The following is a 15,380-nucleotide window of genomic DNA, read 5'->3' on the forward strand; positions in this document are numbered from 1 at the left end:
TGTCTTAAAAACTTTTTTTAACATTTTGTGCATCAAAAGACACTACCCACAGAGTAGAAAGGCAACCCACAGAATAAGAAAAAACATTTGCAAATCATTTGTCTGATAAGGGATTAATACCCAGAATATATATGTGTGTGCGTATGTGTGTGTGTGTGCGCGCATGCGTGCGTGTATAAAACTCCTAAAACATCATTCATCGTTAGGGAAATGCAAATCAATGAGATACTGCCTCACATCCATTAGGATAGCTGCTATAAAAAAAATTTTTAACAGAAAACAAGAAGATGTAGGGAAAACTGGAATCCTTGCACACTATTGGTGGGAATGTAAAACAGTACAGCCACTGTGGAAAACAGCATGGCAGTTCCTCAAAAAATTAAAAACAGAACTACATGATCCAGCAATTCCACTCTGGGTCTACACTCAAAAGAATTAAAAGCAGGACTCAAAGAGATATCTGTGTACTCTTATGTTCGTGGACGCACTATTCACAATAGCTAAAACATGGAAGCAACCCAAGAGCCCATCAACAGACAGATGGATAAGAAAACTGTGGAGTATACATACGATGGAATATTATTCAGCCTTTAAAATAAGGCAATTCTGAAAGAAGCTACAATATGGATGAACCTTGAGGTCATTATGCTAACTGAAATAGGGCAGTCCCTAAAGACAAATACCATATGATCCCACTTGAATGAGAGTAATCACCGTCATAGAGACAGAAAGTAGAATGGTGGTTGCCAAGGGCTAATGGGGGAACGGGCAGTTATTGTTTAACGAGTACAGAGTTTCAGTGATACAAGATGAAAATTGATCTATAGATTCAATACAAATCCATCCCACAAAGTTTCCCCAGGAACCTAAAAAAATAATCCTAAAATTTACAAGAAAGGGAACGAAGGCAAATATAGCCAAGACATCCCTAATGAAGAACAAAGCTGGGAGGGCTTGATGTTTCAGATATCAAGAAAGATTTGGTACTGGCACAGGAATCGCCAACCTGGCCAATGAAAGGGAACAGGGAGCCAAAACACAATCCACATATAGATGGAAATGTGATGTATGAGAAGGATGGCACTGCAAATCAGTGGTGAAAGTATGAACTAAAATAACTGATGCTGGGGCGGGGGGAGTTACAGCTCAGTGGTAGAATGCCTGCTTAGCATGCGTGAGGTCCTGGATTCAATCCCCGGTACCTCCATTAAAAAAATAAATTAATCCTCCACCCCCCACGAAAAAAAAAAAACTAACCAATGCTGGGACAGTTGGTTTTCCCTATAGAAAAAAATAAAATAAAATCCTCAATTCATATCACATACAAAAGTCACCTACAGATGGACAAAGATTTAAATGTGAAATGCAAAATATTAAGTTTTAGAAAGAAGTAAAAAATGCCTTATGACCTTGCATAAGGAAGAATTCTTTAAGAAAACACACGCCAAAAAAAATAGAAAACAGAAAGGAAAAGATTGATGAAGCTGACTAAATTGAAATAAAAAATCTGTTCATCCAAAGACACTATAAATAACCAGCAAAGATGAGCCACAAATTGGGAGAAGATATTTGCAATTCATAAGGGATAAATGATCCTCATCCTAAATATATAAAGAACTCCTAAAAACCACTAAGAAAGCAACCGAAAACCCAATAGAAAATTAGGTAAAAGACATGAACAGGCATTTTATGGCAGAAGAAACCTGAATGGCCAATGATGACTCGAAAATATGTTCAACCTCATTAGTAATCAGAGAAATGCAAATTAAGACTATAGAGAATTACCATCTTATAGAAACTAGTTTGGCAAAAGTGAAGAAGTCTGGCGAATTTTGATACTGATGGAGAGCAATGGAGACTCTTATACCCTGCTGCTAGGAGTGAACACAGGCAAAGACACTTTGGAAAACAATTTGGCGCTATCTCATAAAGCAGAACAAGCACATACTTTATAACCCAGCAGTTCTAAAATCTGCTGTGCAGGTGCATCTGGAGATTCATTTAAGAATGTTCACAGCAGCCTCGTTTGTAATAACAGGGAAACTAGGAACAAATCAAATGCCCATGGATGGCAGAATGGAGAAATAAATTGTGATATATTCATACAATGGAAAGCTATACATCAGAGAAAATAAATGAACCAAAGCAAAACATCCACCTGGGTAAATATGAGAAACATGATGCTGAGTTGAACAATGGAGAGTGATTTCATTTCTATAAAGCTCAAAAATAAGCAAAATTATATAATGCACTGTTTGGAGACACATGCACACATGGCAACACTTTCTGCCCAAAGGCAAGGAAGTTAGAAACACAAATTTCAGGGGAATATTTATGTTTAAGAAGGAGGTAGGAGATATGGGAGGAGCACCCTGATGATGTTCAAAGTCAACAGTGGGATTCACCAGTGTTGGTTATGTTATTATGACTTTATGATTTTCATAAATATTATATCTGCTTTTGTACGAATCAGCACTAAGCAGAATAAAAGGATGTGTGATGAAGCGACTTGTGACAAGCTCCCAGCATATACAGCTGATTCACTGTACCCTTCCTGCAGGCCAGGCACAGCCCTCAATGATGCACACACATTCTCTCATTTTGTCTTCCAGCAGCCCTACCAGCAGAGATGATCTTCACCCTCATTTCACACATGAGGAAGCAGACATCCAGAGAGGTTAGGCTACTTGCCCCAGGTCACAGAGCTCAAGGGGTCTGAGATGCAAACTGAGGTCTGTTTGAGAGCACTTCCTCCTAGGCACTGGTCTGCCTCTCACACAGCCAGAAAGAGATGCTCTGATCCCAGAGCGGCGCTCCCTCCCCTGAGTTCCTGGAACACTTCACACAATTAATACTTGAACCTGTGCTCCTCTTACATGAATCTTAAGTCCTCAATTTTCCTAAGCTCTTCCAGTACAAAGGTAATACCTGTGCTTTCTCTGAATTGCGGTGCCCATGCTGGTAACTCAGCAGCAGCACAGGAGATGCTTCCATTTCAGTTCAGGATGTTACAGAACTATCTGACGCAGGGCTCTGTGCCGTTGGCTCTGGGGGAGGAGTGCCTGGGGGCCACAGGGAAGGGGCAGGCACTCACCCCGGGGGCTGTAGCCATGGGCATCCATGAAGGAGAGGCCCAGCCGCTCATCCTCTTGCAGGGTGCTCTGGTCTGTGAAGCTGCGGTCCACGGCGCTCATCATGTGGGTCTTCTCCTGGCGGTAGTTGACCGTGGCCTTGGTCATGTTCACTGGCTTCCTGCAGAGAGAGGTTGATGGGCGATGTGGGTGCTAAGTGCAGCAGGACAGCACCCAGAGGTAGATGAGGAGTCCGGGCAGTCAGGGGGCCTTGAGGCCGGGAGCCAGTCTAGAAGCAGCTCTGGATGCTGAGGGGGCTCTGCCTCCATCCTTCGCTCACCAGACCCAGGGAGCCGCTGCCTCCCCAGGCAGGACTGGGCAGGGTCCCTGCCTTGGGGACCTTTACTGTGGACAAGGGATGGAGCAGCAGTGACTTCAGGCTGGGATCTGTCTCCTAACTCTCCCTGGCCCCAGGGGCTCAGGAACCAGGAAGGAAAAATCACTCTGGGCCTATTTTGGTGTTACAGCAGACAGTCACCCCACCCCGACCCAGGAAGATGGCTGCCCCAGCTCCAGCCCCGCATGCCCCATGTGTTACCTTCCTTCCTCCGTCCTCACCAGACAGCTGCCCTGGGAACTTGTCCTCCTGCAGGGGGGATGGCCTACACTCCTTCATGGTTGGGGGTCTAGCTAGTGCTCAGCCAGACTCAGGAGTCTCCCCAGGCACAGAATGAACTCCAGCCATGACTTTCTCTTACCCTCAGAACCCCCGGGATGGTCCCACCAAACACCACACACCACACTAGACTTGTAAAGAAATTCACGCAGAGTCCATATTCCCAAGAGCAGCAGAGGGAGAAGGGGAGAGGCCCTGGTCCCTCCCTAAGAGAGCAGACATTCTAGAGAGGACCCTGGGCAAGGGCTCGGCACCACCCAGGCCTCCAACCCAGCTTTATAGATGAGTTTGGCAGTTTGCGACCCCAGAGAACTTGGAGGAAAGTGGGTGGGAGAACAGGGGCTGGGGAGGCAGGAGCCACAGCTCTGTGGCTGATGGGCTGAGCAACAGGCAAAGCGGAGATGACTGGGACCTGCGCTAACTGGAGAAGAGCTGGGGCTGATCAAGGGAAGGCTCAAGATGAGCAAGCCATTCACCTGCTGGGCCCAAAGCATGCAGGGTGTAGGGTAGACCTGGGGGAGGACTTCCAGGTTAGGCGGGCTCAGGGACACTGATCGTCCATGGAGATGAAGAGGTCAGTGAAGCAGTCCTCCCAGGCAACCTCCACAGGCCCTGTCCTGCCTCAAGAGCTGCCCGGGGTGGGGGTTGGGGCACAGGATGTCCTCTGGGTGCCCCTCCTGCCAGGACCACTGTGTTCTTTCTGTGCTAAGATGATGGCTCTGTGTCTACGCTGGGGACCAGGCCACTGTGCATGGAGGTGGGCAAGGCCTTCCCAGTCTGCACGAGAAACGGCTCAGCAAGCCCAGGCCTCCTACCCCCAGCCCTACTCGCAGGCTCTGGGCATCACCCTCACTGTGGCCCAAGTCAGAGCCAAAGACCCTTTTGGGGAAGGTGAGAAGAAGCCTCTGTGGCTGTGACCTTGACCATGAACATAAGAGAGAAGGTGGAGCAGGGAGGGAGGTGAGGAGGGAGAAGAGACGAGGCAAGGGAATTAGGAGGATACAGAGAAGGAGGCGGGGGTGGAGGAGGAGACACCAAAGGAACAATGACAAGGAGAGGGAGAGAGACGGGGAGGGGATGGGGGGTGGGGGGGAGGGACAGGTCAGACACCAGCAAGCCTCAGGGAGACAGACAGAGGACGGCTAGTCAGGCTGACTGAACAGTGGTGCCACGAATGGACAGTGGCCGAGAAGGAGGTCTCCAGCGGTTTGCCACAGGGCTCTGCTCCCGCCCAGCCTCCCGTCTACTTGGAAGAAGAACCACAAACACCACCCACCCAGATCCACAAAGACAAGACCAGGAGAGACACTCGCATGGCGGCCTCCACCTGACCTCAGGGTGAGATCAAGCAGATGCGGTGTAATAAGGACGCTCTAAAAAGTTCTGCATTTAGGTTCAGAATTAACTGAGAAGTCGAGGGGGAGGGAGAGCTGCCTTGTCAGCATTTCCTGTAAAAGCCGAGCTGGAGGCTCCACGTGAGTTGACGAGGGTGTGGTTGCTGGAAAAGCCAGTGTGACTGTGGGTGACATTGATGCAAGTCTAAGGCCCGGGGAGGAGGTGAGAGACCACTGTCCCCTGGGCTGGCCTGGGGCCACCTGAGCCTGCTGTGCAAGGAGGGAACAAGCACAGGGGCAGGGGAATGTTCTGGAAGGTTTGCAGAGGCAGAGAACACCAGGCAGAACACAGAGCAGCGTCAGCAGGTTGTGGAGTCAGACGGGGGCCTGGGCTGTAACCCCAGCTCTGCACGTCCCGTGACCTCTGACAAGTTTCTTCATCCCCCTGAGCCTCAGTGTCCTCATCAGTAAAATGGGGTGATCATCGTGCCTCTTCTCAGGGCTGTTGTCAAGGTTCTGTGGGAAGGACTGAGCCCAGAGGAGGCACCCAGGAAACAGTGGGTCTAAGGAGCTGGGCCCCTGCTGGAGAAGGGCTGGCCGGGCCCTGGGAGCTGCCTGCCCTGAGGGGAGGGCTGCCGGGGGTCTGCGCCCCACACGCACACACATGCACACAGCTGTGGACCCCAGCGCGGGAGCTGGTGAGGACTTCCTGGACGTGGACTGTGGTCTGACGTCAGGAGGTCCTGACCAGCAGGAGTGGCTCAAGAACACAAGGGGCTGCCTCCAGGGACAAGAGGACAGGAGGCTCAGGAAGGTTAAGTGACTTGCCTGGGGTGACTCAGCAGAGCCGGGTCTGAACCTGAGACTGACCACAAAGCCAGCGCTCGTGACCTCCACACAGGAGGACGACAGGGAGAGGAGACACAGAGCAGAGGAGGGACATTCAGAGACAGGGTACCCATGGAGGAGGGGCTGACCCCGGGCCAGGCAGGGGTGGGGGAGCCCAAGCCCAGCGGGAGGGGCAGGGCCCCGAGGCGGGTGAGCTACTTACGGGTAGTAGGAGTAGGCATAGTGGTCCCTCCTGGCAGCGTGCAAAGAGAACAGCACAGGTGGGCCGCGGTCCTCCCACCAGGCCGGGCCCAGGGCCGCAGCACCAGCGGGGAGGGGCCTGGTGCTTTCCTGCTGGGGAGGGGGCTGGCCAGGGGCTGAGAGGTCAGAAGGGCCCTCCTTGTCCCAAGGGCTGGCTTGGCTCAGTCATTGAGGACCAGGACCTGAGGCCCCTTCCAGAACCTTCCCCAAGCCTGACGCTGGAGGAGGAGGAGGTGAGGAAAGGGCCTGGGGGTAAGTAGAGCTTTCACTCACAGTCACACACACATGCGTTCACAAAGAGAAATACACCGCATGTTCACACACACGCAGACACACTCATATGAATACACACTTGTACACATAGAAACACACTGACACACTCATATGCACTTAGAGATACACATGCATGCAGATACTCATACACATGTATTCAAACACTTATTAACATACACAGATACACAGACGTATTCACAAACACACACTCCCACGCTCAAGGTAACAGCTGCACTCACCCCTGCAAACAGCCCCCACCTTGGTCCCCGTGCCCCTCACCCCTGCAGGCCCCCCTGCCCCTGAAAGGACTGCCCTCTGCAAGCACCTGTTCCTGGAAGGGGACAAGTAGCCAGGCAGGGAGGGGCTGGGCAGAGGGGACACAGACTGGACTCCAGGGCAAACTGGGGCCACTCTCCTGTCCTCCAGACTGCCCCTGGGTATGGGGTCCATTAAAGGACCCAGATTGCCCCCTCACAGGACACGCAGAGCACAGTTGGGCCAGTTGCCCTTATGGGACCTCAAGGCACCTGCAGTGAGGAGGTGGGGAAACCGGGTCCCCGAGAGTCATGATCTGCCCAGGGCCTGCTGGGGGTCAGTGAGAGTCCAGAGCAGGCCTAGGACCCTGACCCCAGAGCCAGTTCCCTCCTGAGGCCCCATCCAGGCCCCTCCAGGGTCCTCCATTAACCAGCCACCAAGACACTCCGTCCAAGTCAGCAGGGAGGGAAGGGAAGGAGAGGGGAGGGGAAGACAAGCCCAGCCAGGGCAGGAGATTGGCTCCAGGTCACACAGCACATCATCCATTCCAGGGACAGAGGGGGTGTCCAGGGCCTGTGGCTGGTCACAGAGGTCCTAAGGGGCTGGGGGTGGGCTGAAGGAGTGGCATTCTTCTGGTCTCAGTTGAAGTGTCATGACTTCAAAAGGGCCTTCCCTAAAGACTCCCTCACAATCACCAACTACATTATGTCCCCTTTTAGCCTCTCTGACCACCCCCCTGCCGACACTTGTGCTTTTTCTAGCCCCCCACTTACAGCCACAAAGCACAAGGGGGTAGCATCCTGGCCTTTTTTACCCACTGCTGGATCCCCAGGGCCCAGGACAGTGCCCAGCACATTATAAAGCCTCGATAAATATTTTGTTGAATTGAGCAATCAGTAAATGAGGGAAAACAAATAAAAGAATTCCGCCTCTGTGAGCTTCTATTTCATCCTCTAAACAAGCGAGGTTAATAATAATCCCCCTCAGCCCTTCTCTACCCCCTCTGCCTGCTGGGTTGGGGGTGGGGTTCAGGAAGACCCAAGTCCCCGTGCCAGACCCCGGGGACACACAGCCAACAAGACAGAGCTTCCTCCGCCCTTGTGCAGATCTCAGTCCAGCAGGGAAGAGAAACACTGAGCAAAGCGCTGCAAGTATGTGAACAAAGCACAGGGGGAGGGAGGTGCTGCAAAAGGAAGGAGGTGGGGGGGTGGTCTCTGGAAACAGAAGCATGGGATCCAGCCAGCCTGGAGCACCCCGGGGTCCCCCAGGGGCAGGTGCAGCCAGCCTCACTATCCACCTGCCCCCAGATGTCTCCCGTAATCCCCCCACCCCAGGTGCCTCCTTCCTCCAACAAGGACCTTCCCTCAGCAACCTCCTAATCTGTCCATTACATCCGCACCCCAAGTTGATCTGAACACCCCTATCCCTGCCAGAGCTGCTCAGTCCCACAGCACCCCCAGTGCAGACTCAGGGAGGCCTCAGGAGCACAGGGGACTCTGAAGGCCAGGTAGGATCCGTGGGGAGGCAGTGAGGTGCTACAGAATGGGACTGAATGACTTTAAGAGAAATCCTAGAGGCTTCCAGTAGCAGCTGTGTAAAGTGGAGGGTTTCCTAGTGGCAGCACCTCTGACCCATCCTCTCCTGGGCCCAGCACTCTCTTTGCAGGGGTGGGTGACATCCCCTACTCTGCCAATCTTCTCTCAAGGATAGACTTCTAGGGCCTCCAATACCACATGCACCCCCCCAAAATCTAATCCCTTCTTTACAGCCCTCTCTATCTTCCCTACTCCCCAGGCCCACCAGGGCCTTGCCACTTACAAGAACCTACTGTGCACCTGCTGTCGGGAGGCCCTTCACATGCCGGGCTGTGAGGAGGACGGGCTTTGCAGTCAGGCCTCGGTTCAGTCAGGCCCTGCCACTTATCAGCCGAGTGACGTGGGCAAGTCGCTTAATTATAGTTTCCTCAGGGACTCAGACCTGCTTCATGGGGAAGGATCTGAGAAGGGAAAATTCTGGTGGGTCCCAACTGGTACACAGTAGGTGCTCAATAACTGCTGTTCTAATGGGTGATGTGTGCAGAGCTCTTGGCACAGAGTAATATACATTAAATGACAGTTTAAAATATTTCATCTCAGGAAGCTGTGCAGGGACTAAGGGAAGGGAAAAAGCAGAGCCTAACACCCGGGACAGGTCGCCCCCAGCCCCGTGCCACCCCACGGCTGGCAAGTCCCACCATCAGACTCTCTGAAAGAGTCTCTCTTCTGCTGGTGCCTGGCCTCAGGCAATGGGGCCCTGGCCAGTTTTCCCTCATCTCCCTGGATCCTGCTTATCTCTTCTGGCAGCCCAGAGACCCAGAGCCAACCTGCCCACGTGTGCCCAGCCTGGCAGCAGCCAGGGCTACAGAAGCCAGAGCCCAGGTGGGGAGCGGATGGCGCAGGCTCTGCCTCGGGCTCCCTGGGTGAGCTTAGGCAGGTCCATTCCCTCTCCAGGCCTCAGTATCTCCATCCCCGACTCGGCTCCAACCCAAGGCTCAGCCTCCAGCTGCTCCATGCACTGGGCTCTCAGGAGAGGTGTATCTGGTGTTTCACACACAGGTTCTGCTGCTTAGAAGGACTGGAAGACCACTAGACTAGATGTCTTTGAACTACCTGGCAACTCCCAGCTTCTAGGCTCAGAACCTCTACAATTCCAAATTCTGAGATTCCTAGAATCTCAAATCCTGTATTTCTAAAACCCCAAAATTCTAAATTCTGGATTCTAAGATGTGCTGGGATTCACGCCACCTACTGCAAAATGCACTAAGAAATGCATCCGTCACAAACACAAGACTGGACTTTTGAGGCCTAGGGGATGGCAGGGGCAGGAGGGAGGCCTCTGAGTCATGGGCCAGGAGGACTCCTCAGAGATCAACTGTAACAGAGTTCAGGGCAAGCTGAGCCCAAGAGAGGGTGGGGCCCGGGAAGAGCCACGGCTCAGGGTCACCACCACAACCCAGTGTTTAGGGCAGACAAGTTGGCAGAAGGTCTGCAGGGGGCTGAGGATTCAAAGTTGGGTCATCTCCACACTATCCCCATCAGAACAGCCCAGCAGGCACAGGAGGATGGTGCCCATTTTCAGGAGGGCTCCTTGACAGGAGGCATTGAGCACCCTTCTCTGGATAGTGGCACCTGGCACCAGCCAGACCTGGGCTCCAGCCAAGCCGCTCTGGGGGAGCTCCATTTGCAGAGTCTCTGGCTTCCCACTGCCCAGCTTGGGTCCATCCACAGGCCTGATGCCCAGGCTGGCAGCCCTCCACATGCCCGCGAGGCGGCTGCCCTACCAGCCCGCAGCCTCCTCTCTGCCCACCAGGCCTCGCACGGGCAGGAGTCTCGGGTGGGCCAGGGCACCGGCCTCACTCACCCCTTCCGGATGATAATAATGATGGCCCCCAGGAGGAGGATGAGGACGGCAAGACCCCCTGCACAGATGCCCAGGATGAGCCCCATCTCCTCCGATCTCTGGGACACCTCCAGAGGCTGCTTGCTTTCCTTGCAGGCAGCTGGGGAGAACAAAGCAGGACAAAGGGTCAGAGGGGAGACAGGGACCGCCTTCCCCCTGTCTGCAGGGGTCTAAGCTGCACAAACATGTATGCACAAAGACAGCTGCCCCTTCTCCTCAGCACAGGTCCATCTCAGCACAGGTCCAACCAGATCCATCCTCCTCACCATCCTTCCTACCTTCCGCATTCCTGTGTCAGAGATTACTTGCCATGTGCGTCAAATTGTCCCCACCCTTCAGTGGATGGGGGTGGAGGATGCCTAGGCCCTTCAGAGGCAATGAGGGGAGAGAATTATGTACCTAGGGCTGGTTAGGGCCTCTCAGGATGGGTAACCAGCCACATTTTCCCTCTGGGAGCAAGGGCAATCCCTACACCACAGGGCCCACGTGGTCCCCCTCTCTCCCCCACCACAGGAAACAGGGCATATACAGACCCCAGAACCAGCGCCCAGTACCCACCACTCCCGTGGCCCAGCCATAATGGCTCACCTTCCTCCAGGCACCAGCCAAGGCCCCTTGGGTGACCATGGCAGGGTAGGGGTTTGTCCCCACTGCCCAGTCTGGGAGAAGGAGCCCTTGAGGTGGGCATAGGGACTCCAGGCCTGCCAGATCACCCTCCTCTGCTCCCACAGCCCTGAGTGCCCAGGGTCCCCATCCCCAGAGCCCAGCAAGTAAGAGCCAGCTGCCAAAGGACTGAATCCCGGGGGACTTACCTTTCCTGGCGATCCGGATGCAATTCAGACGGGTCTCCTGGAAGCACAGACGGAGGTCTCAGCACCGCTGAAGCCCGGACCTGACCCTCCCCAGAGGGACCCTCAGACAGCGTGTCTTGGACCTGGTCAGGGCTTTTCTGGTGTAGACTGTAACTAAAGACACCCTACCTGGCAGGAGGGCCTGGGGGAGCCAGGGAGGGAGGGGCCAAGAAGGGGAGGAGCCTGAAAATACACAAAGCCTTAGAAAAGGGGAATGAGATGGGCAGGAACAGGGACAGAAACCCCAGGGGACGAGGGACAGGGCCTCAGAAATGAGGGAAGGGCTACGTCTAGGGGTCTGCTTCGGAAGGGGGAAGCCTGGGAAGGAGAGATCCGAGGAGGGAGGACCCTGGAGGAGGGCAGGGCTTCAGGGACGAGGCGGGGCCTAGGCCTCAAGGTCTGGTGAAAGCGGGAACCTGAGATGGACTCCTCTGGGGAGAGAGGAGCCTGAGATAGAAGACCAGAGCCTTGGGAGGGGGCAGAGACTAGACAAGGGGCTTGGAGAGGGAAGAGTCTGAGGAAGAGGCTCAGGAAGGAAGTAGTAGCAGCTGGAGAGAAGGGGTCTAGACTCAGGAGGGCGGGTCTCAGATGGGTGGGCGGGGCTGGGAGGTGGGAGGAGCTACAGGCGCTCAAGACTCAACTAGGGGGCGGGATCAGGACGGTGGTGGGGCCTGGGGAGGTCTCTGCTCTCTGCAGCAGCCTGCTCCAAGGTTTCCCCAGCCTGCCCCTCAACCGCCCCCACCACGATCCCAGCCGAACCCTCACCCCCTTCAGGTGGCTCGTCGCCTGGAAGTAGATGAGGTAGGCCTTCCTGGGCTCCAGCGGTGGGTTCCAGAAGCCACGATAGGTTTGGTTGTCACCCACAGTGAAAGGCATGGCCTCAGGCAGGCTGCTGGCGGCCAGTTCGGCCCCGAAGTAGTGCACCAGGCCGCGGGCCAGCGCTGCGTCAAAGGTCAGCGGCACTGGGAAGCAGTCCTGAGCGCCGGGCTCCCGCCGGAGTCTCCGCGGCCGCTCCTCCTCCACAATCACCTGGTACACACTGGACATGGGGAGTGGAGAGCGCAGTGATCACGGGCCGGAGGACAGGGACAGCCTCCGGTGGCTAAGGGCTTGGGCTTGGGTCAGGCCCAGGTGAGGACTCATCTCGGCGCTGCCTCTTACTAGCTGGGCAAGTCATTTAACCTCCCTGGGCCTTGGTTTCCTCCTCTGTAAAATGGGAGTGATTACAGGACCGTTCTACCAGGTAGAGGTGAGGAAGGAGGCAAGTTCAGCAAGCAGCCAGTGCCTGTCAGCTGTTATCACTGTAACAAGGCCGAAAGAATGAGGACCTGCTCAAGGGTACCAAGGCCTAAAGCTCTACCCTGACTCCTCAGTGAGTCCCCCAGGGCCTGGGAATCCCAAGCCTCAGGCTCCATCCTGCTTCCCCATGGCTCCTCCTGGGCCTCAGCAAATTCAAGTTAGACACAATGCATTCACTCACTCAGAAAGTGTTCACTGCACTCAGGCATGGGCCCTGTGCTGAGCAACTGGGGATCTGGGCTTCCCAGAACTGTCCTCCAGTGGGGGAGCTGGTCACTGAGCAGGTAAATGAGGTCACACTAATCCTACATCTTAGTACCCTCCCAACTCTGCGACTCTGAGCCTGCCACCTCCCAGTCCTGACGGCTGATTGGTGTTCCCTGGTCTGTATTCCCTCTAATTTGTGTCCCCTGATCCCGACTTGTGTGTTTCTATTTATTTTCATCACTTTTCTGAATGGCCTTTTGCTGTGAGCGCCTCCAAATCCTCTGTGGAACAAAGCCGAGAGTGAATAAATGAATGCTGACAAATTTAAATATTTCCAGTCCCAGCCTCGGTCACGCCTTGGCATGTGACACCTCATACCAACAGCCTGCACTCTGGGAAAGCAGAAATGCCTTTTCCTTGCTCGCCAGCTGTTTCTTTTGAGCTTCCAAGTTGGGAGGGAATCACCCAGCACCCTTGGATTGGGGCCAGACAGGTTCATTCTACCACTAGCCAGCCCAGGCCTCCATTTCCCAGGCTGAGGTCAGGCCTCCCCTGGCCCAGGTCCCACCAGCAGAGGATGACAATCATTAGCTGTGAACAAAGCACATCTTGATATGGGATGATCCTCGTTATGCACCTAAGGAAAGGGAAGCTCAGAGAGGTGAAGGGACATGCCCAAGTTTGCACAGCCATCAGGCCTCTCCCCTCTCTCAAGTTCTGCTCCCGGCCTCCACCCAGCCTTGCCATCATCATCCCTGAGGGACACTGACTGGGCCTGCTCACAGGATCCCTCAAGAGGACAAGGAAAAGAGAAGGTGCCACTGAGCTTCCCAACTCCCCCCAGATTTGGCGGCACCAGCACCCTGAGCCTCTTGCAGAACACCAAATGCTCCTGAGATGCCCCGGTTTTTTCCTGGGTCTCCCTGAGGGTCTGGGAATCAGCCCAGGACAAGCTTTGCAGGGACAAATACAGGGGAGGAGGCAAAGCGGGAGAAAAGGGCAGGAGGGAGGAGTGAGGAAGTGAGGGAGAGTCGAGAGCACCTGGGCAACGCACCACCTTCTTGAGGGGCTTAGTAGGACCCTCCCATGTCCAAATGTTTGCTGTCACCCTCTCCAGTGCATGAATCTTTGTGGAAGGAGCGGGTGGACTAGAGGGGCAGGGAGGCTCTGTGACTTCAAGAAAAGGTACAGGTTTTGCAGACAGACCTGGGTTCCAAATCCCAGTGCTACCACTTATTAGCTACGTGGCCTTGGGGGCAAGTTATTCAGGCTCCCTGAGCCTGTTTCCCGATGTGTAAAATAAAGGTACTAGTACCCACCCTACAGGCTGCTGTGAGGAGAAAACGACTCTTGCAGGTGAAGTCCCTAACACAATGTCTGGCTGACAACAAGTATGTGCACATATTCCACAAACACACTCATGCTTTCTCACACCTCCACCCCACACGTCTCTCTCACACATACACACACACATCATCTTGTCTCCAGCATCTTCTCCCCAACAGAGGCAGCCACCATGGCATCAGCAGCCCCTGCTTTCCCTGAAGAGAAGGAACTGGAAAAGCCAAGCTCTTGGCCACTCCAGAGAGATGGCCCTATCTGGCCGGCTGCCCTAGCCTTCTAAAGAGCTCATTCCTACGTCTCCCTGGATGGGATACTCCAGGGGAAAAGCTGAGAAGAAATAAGGCCCCAGAGTTCACTTCTCCAAGGTCTCTGAAAGAAAGCCCTCTGGAGAGTCCTCCAGGCTGGACACTGTCCAGAGATCTCATGACAGTCACCATGAGACAGCCATTGCCTCAGAGGGGAGTGACTACAGGCTTTCTGCCTGCCCATGATCACAGAACATCGTCCTCCTGACACTCTGAACTCTGTGTGCGAGATCGACGGAGGATAAGGGTAAGCTGGCCTGGGTGGGGAGCTCTGGGTCAGATAAGGAACCTCTTCCTTTCGGCCCTGACCTCCCACCACTCCATGCAGGCATCCCCACCTGATGGGCGCACCGCGGCCCTGCGCCGGCCTCAGCAGCACGGTGATGGTGTTCTCAGACTCGCCCAGGGGCGACGGCATGTCGGCATAATCAAAGCTGGGAGCTGGGGAAGGGGACAGGGACATAAGCATGGAGCCTAGTCACTGGACCAAGAAGGCCAGGCTTCTAGTCTCCTTGACGCCCATCCTCAAGTCTCTTCCCTTCAGCCTTAGCCTCCTTGTTTCCTCTGAATTGAGCTTCCCTGACTGCTGACCTCAACCTCTAAATGGCACATTTAACTCAGCAGGAGCCCTCCATCACCACCTGCAGGAAGCCCCATCCCCTACCCGTGGAACCCTGGGATTCTGGGCCTCCTCCAAAGGGGCCAGGCCAGGGCAGGTGGGGCTCACCTGAGATGTTGGTGGTGATCTCGGTGAGCGCCGCCTGGCCGAAGCCTTTGCCCGTGCGGGCCCGCACAGAGAACAGGTAGGTAGTGCCTGGGTGCAGGTTGGAGAAGACGTGGTAGGTCTCATTGCGGAGCTTGGAGATGGTACGTCGTGGGCCCGGCACGTTCACCGCCGGGTCTGACGACTCGATGCTCTGGTAGCTGATCTGGGGACAGGATGGGTAGGCAAGTGGGCACGGAGATGGGGAAGGGCGTCACTGGTCCCGCAGCCTCCCACCCATCATGGTTCAGGTGAGCTAGGATTAAGGTTGAGCAAAGGGGAGAGGCTTGAGGGGATGATAGATGCCCCTTAGCCCAGGCCTCTGGGCACCTTCACCTCTCCCTTCTTCCTTCAGGGCCCCATTGCCGTAACCCACAGGGCAAGGACCTGGTCACAGATGAAGGAATCCCAGTGATCACCTCTGTCCCCTCACCCCATGTGCCTCCCTCTCCAACCTGTGGCCCCACCTTCCTCC

The 15,380-nt window shown here is 54.7% G+C and overlaps 1 protein-coding gene across 4 annotated transcripts in view; it reads right to left on the reverse strand.

Moving 5' to 3' along the window:
- PTPRU (protein tyrosine phosphatase receptor type U) overlaps window positions 1–15,380 on the reverse strand; it is a 78,641-nt gene that overhangs the window by 27,257 nt on the left and 36,004 nt on the right. For 2 of the 4 annotated variants that reach the window (XM_072974928.1, XM_072974927.1), the window contains exons 10-16: window positions 14,870–15,071; window positions 14,481–14,583; window positions 11,753–12,026; window positions 10,949–10,985; window positions 10,098–10,236; window positions 6,133–6,162; window positions 3,095–3,252 (exon numbers count right to left, since the gene is read on the reverse strand). In XM_072974928.1, coding sequence (XP_072831029.1) covers window positions 3,095–3,252; window positions 6,133–6,162; window positions 10,098–10,236; window positions 10,949–10,985; window positions 11,753–12,026; window positions 14,481–14,583; window positions 14,870–15,071 — 943 coding nt within the window. The remainder of the gene's footprint in view (window positions 1–3,094; window positions 3,253–6,132; window positions 6,163–10,097; window positions 10,237–10,948; window positions 10,986–11,752; window positions 12,027–14,480; window positions 14,584–14,869; window positions 15,072–15,380) is intronic. The other 2 variants (XM_072974930.1, XM_072974929.1) reach the window with 1 other exon arrangement.

The sequence above is a fragment of the Vicugna pacos genome, chromosome 13 (genome assembly GCF_048564905.1).
Source record: "Vicugna pacos chromosome 13, VicPac4, whole genome shotgun sequence".
NCBI classification, from domain to species: domain Eukaryota; kingdom Metazoa; phylum Chordata; class Mammalia; order Artiodactyla; family Camelidae; genus Vicugna; species Vicugna pacos.